The following is a 1,202-nucleotide window of genomic DNA, read 5'->3' on the forward strand; positions in this document are numbered from 1 at the left end:
TCTGCAAAGAAGATTAGGGAAGAGAGAGAAAAAAAAAAACAAAAAAATGTGGCCTTTTTGGTGGAAAGGAGCATCTGGGTTCTCAGCTCGTTCCACAGCTGAAGAAGTCACTCATGGGATTGATGGTACTGGTCTCACAGCTGTTGTCACAGGTCCTCTTCTCCTTCTTCTTCTTCTTGCAGATGTTAATCAACTTTTTATGATCTGGGTTTGTTTCAAATTTACACTTTTTCCTCTGTTTAGTTTCTGGGTTTTGATTCTGCTCCCTTAACTCAAGTTGTTGTGGTATCTGTTAATGGATGAAAGGATTGAACTTTATTGGAATATATCAATCAGGCTTGTTAGAATATATCTTGAAGCTAAAGAGAACATTTTGGTTAGTTCTTGATGTATCTGTTTAATTTGATTTCAGGAGCATCAAGTGGTATTGGGGAAGAGACTACTCGTGTTCTTGCTCTTCGTGGTGTTCACGTTGTAATGGCTGTAAGGAACATAGAATCTGGTAATCAAGTTAGAGAAAAGATACTAAAGGAGACACCTGAGGCTAAGATTGATGTAATGAAGTTAGATCTTAGCTCAATGGCTTCTGTCAGGAGCTTTGCATCAGAGTACAAGTCTTTGGACCTACCCTTGAATCTTCTTATGTAAAATCCATAACTTAACTGTTTGTTTCAGTAAATTGCTGTATTACTTAATGTTGATAATACTTGTTAGTCAGACTTAAACCTTGTTCTTGTTTTTGTAGCAATAATGCAGGGATTATGGCATGTCCCTTCATGCTTTCAAGCGACAACTTTGAATTACAGTTTGCAACCAATCATTTGGGTATGTTTCGTTTAGAAGAACATTTGATCTCCTCCATTTTTGCTTCTTTGTAGAACTTTTGTTAACATGAGGTACTCGAAATGTAATGAGGAACATTTTCTATGTTAGGTTGTTTATGTTTGTATGATTTTTCTCAGGTCATTTTCTGTTGACGAACCTTCTTTTGGAGACAATGAAGAAAACAGCTAATGAAAGCAATAGAGAAGGAAGAATTGTTATTGTCTCATCAGAAGGTCATAGATTTGCTTACGGGCAAGGGATTCGGTTTGATAAAATAAATGACGAAGCAAGGTGATTGTTATGTGATAGTATTGTTCACTACTTTTCGATTTTCAATTTGTAGTAAACTAGTAACATACTCATATTGATCTCATCGT

General features: G+C 35.9%; 1 protein-coding gene across 4 annotated transcripts in view; it reads left to right on the forward strand.

Moving 5' to 3' along the window:
- LOC104718840 (short-chain dehydrogenase TIC 32, chloroplastic) overlaps positions 1 to 1,202 on the forward strand; it is a 5,703-nt gene continuing 4,501 nt past the window's right edge. For all 4 annotated transcript variants that reach the window (XM_010436645.1, XM_010436653.1, XM_010436672.1 and 1 more), the window contains exons 1-4: positions 1 to 152; positions 413 to 644; positions 746 to 825; positions 963 to 1,116. In XM_010436645.1, coding sequence (XP_010434947.1) covers positions 47 to 152; positions 413 to 644; positions 746 to 825; positions 963 to 1,116 — 572 coding nt within the window. In that variant the 5' untranslated portion in view covers positions 1 to 46. The remainder of the gene's footprint in view (positions 153 to 412; positions 645 to 745; positions 826 to 962; positions 1,117 to 1,202) is intronic.

Source organism: Camelina sativa, chromosome 2 (genome assembly GCF_000633955.1).
Source record: "Camelina sativa cultivar DH55 chromosome 2, Cs, whole genome shotgun sequence".
NCBI classification, from domain to species: Eukaryota; Viridiplantae; Streptophyta; class Magnoliopsida; order Brassicales; family Brassicaceae; genus Camelina; species Camelina sativa.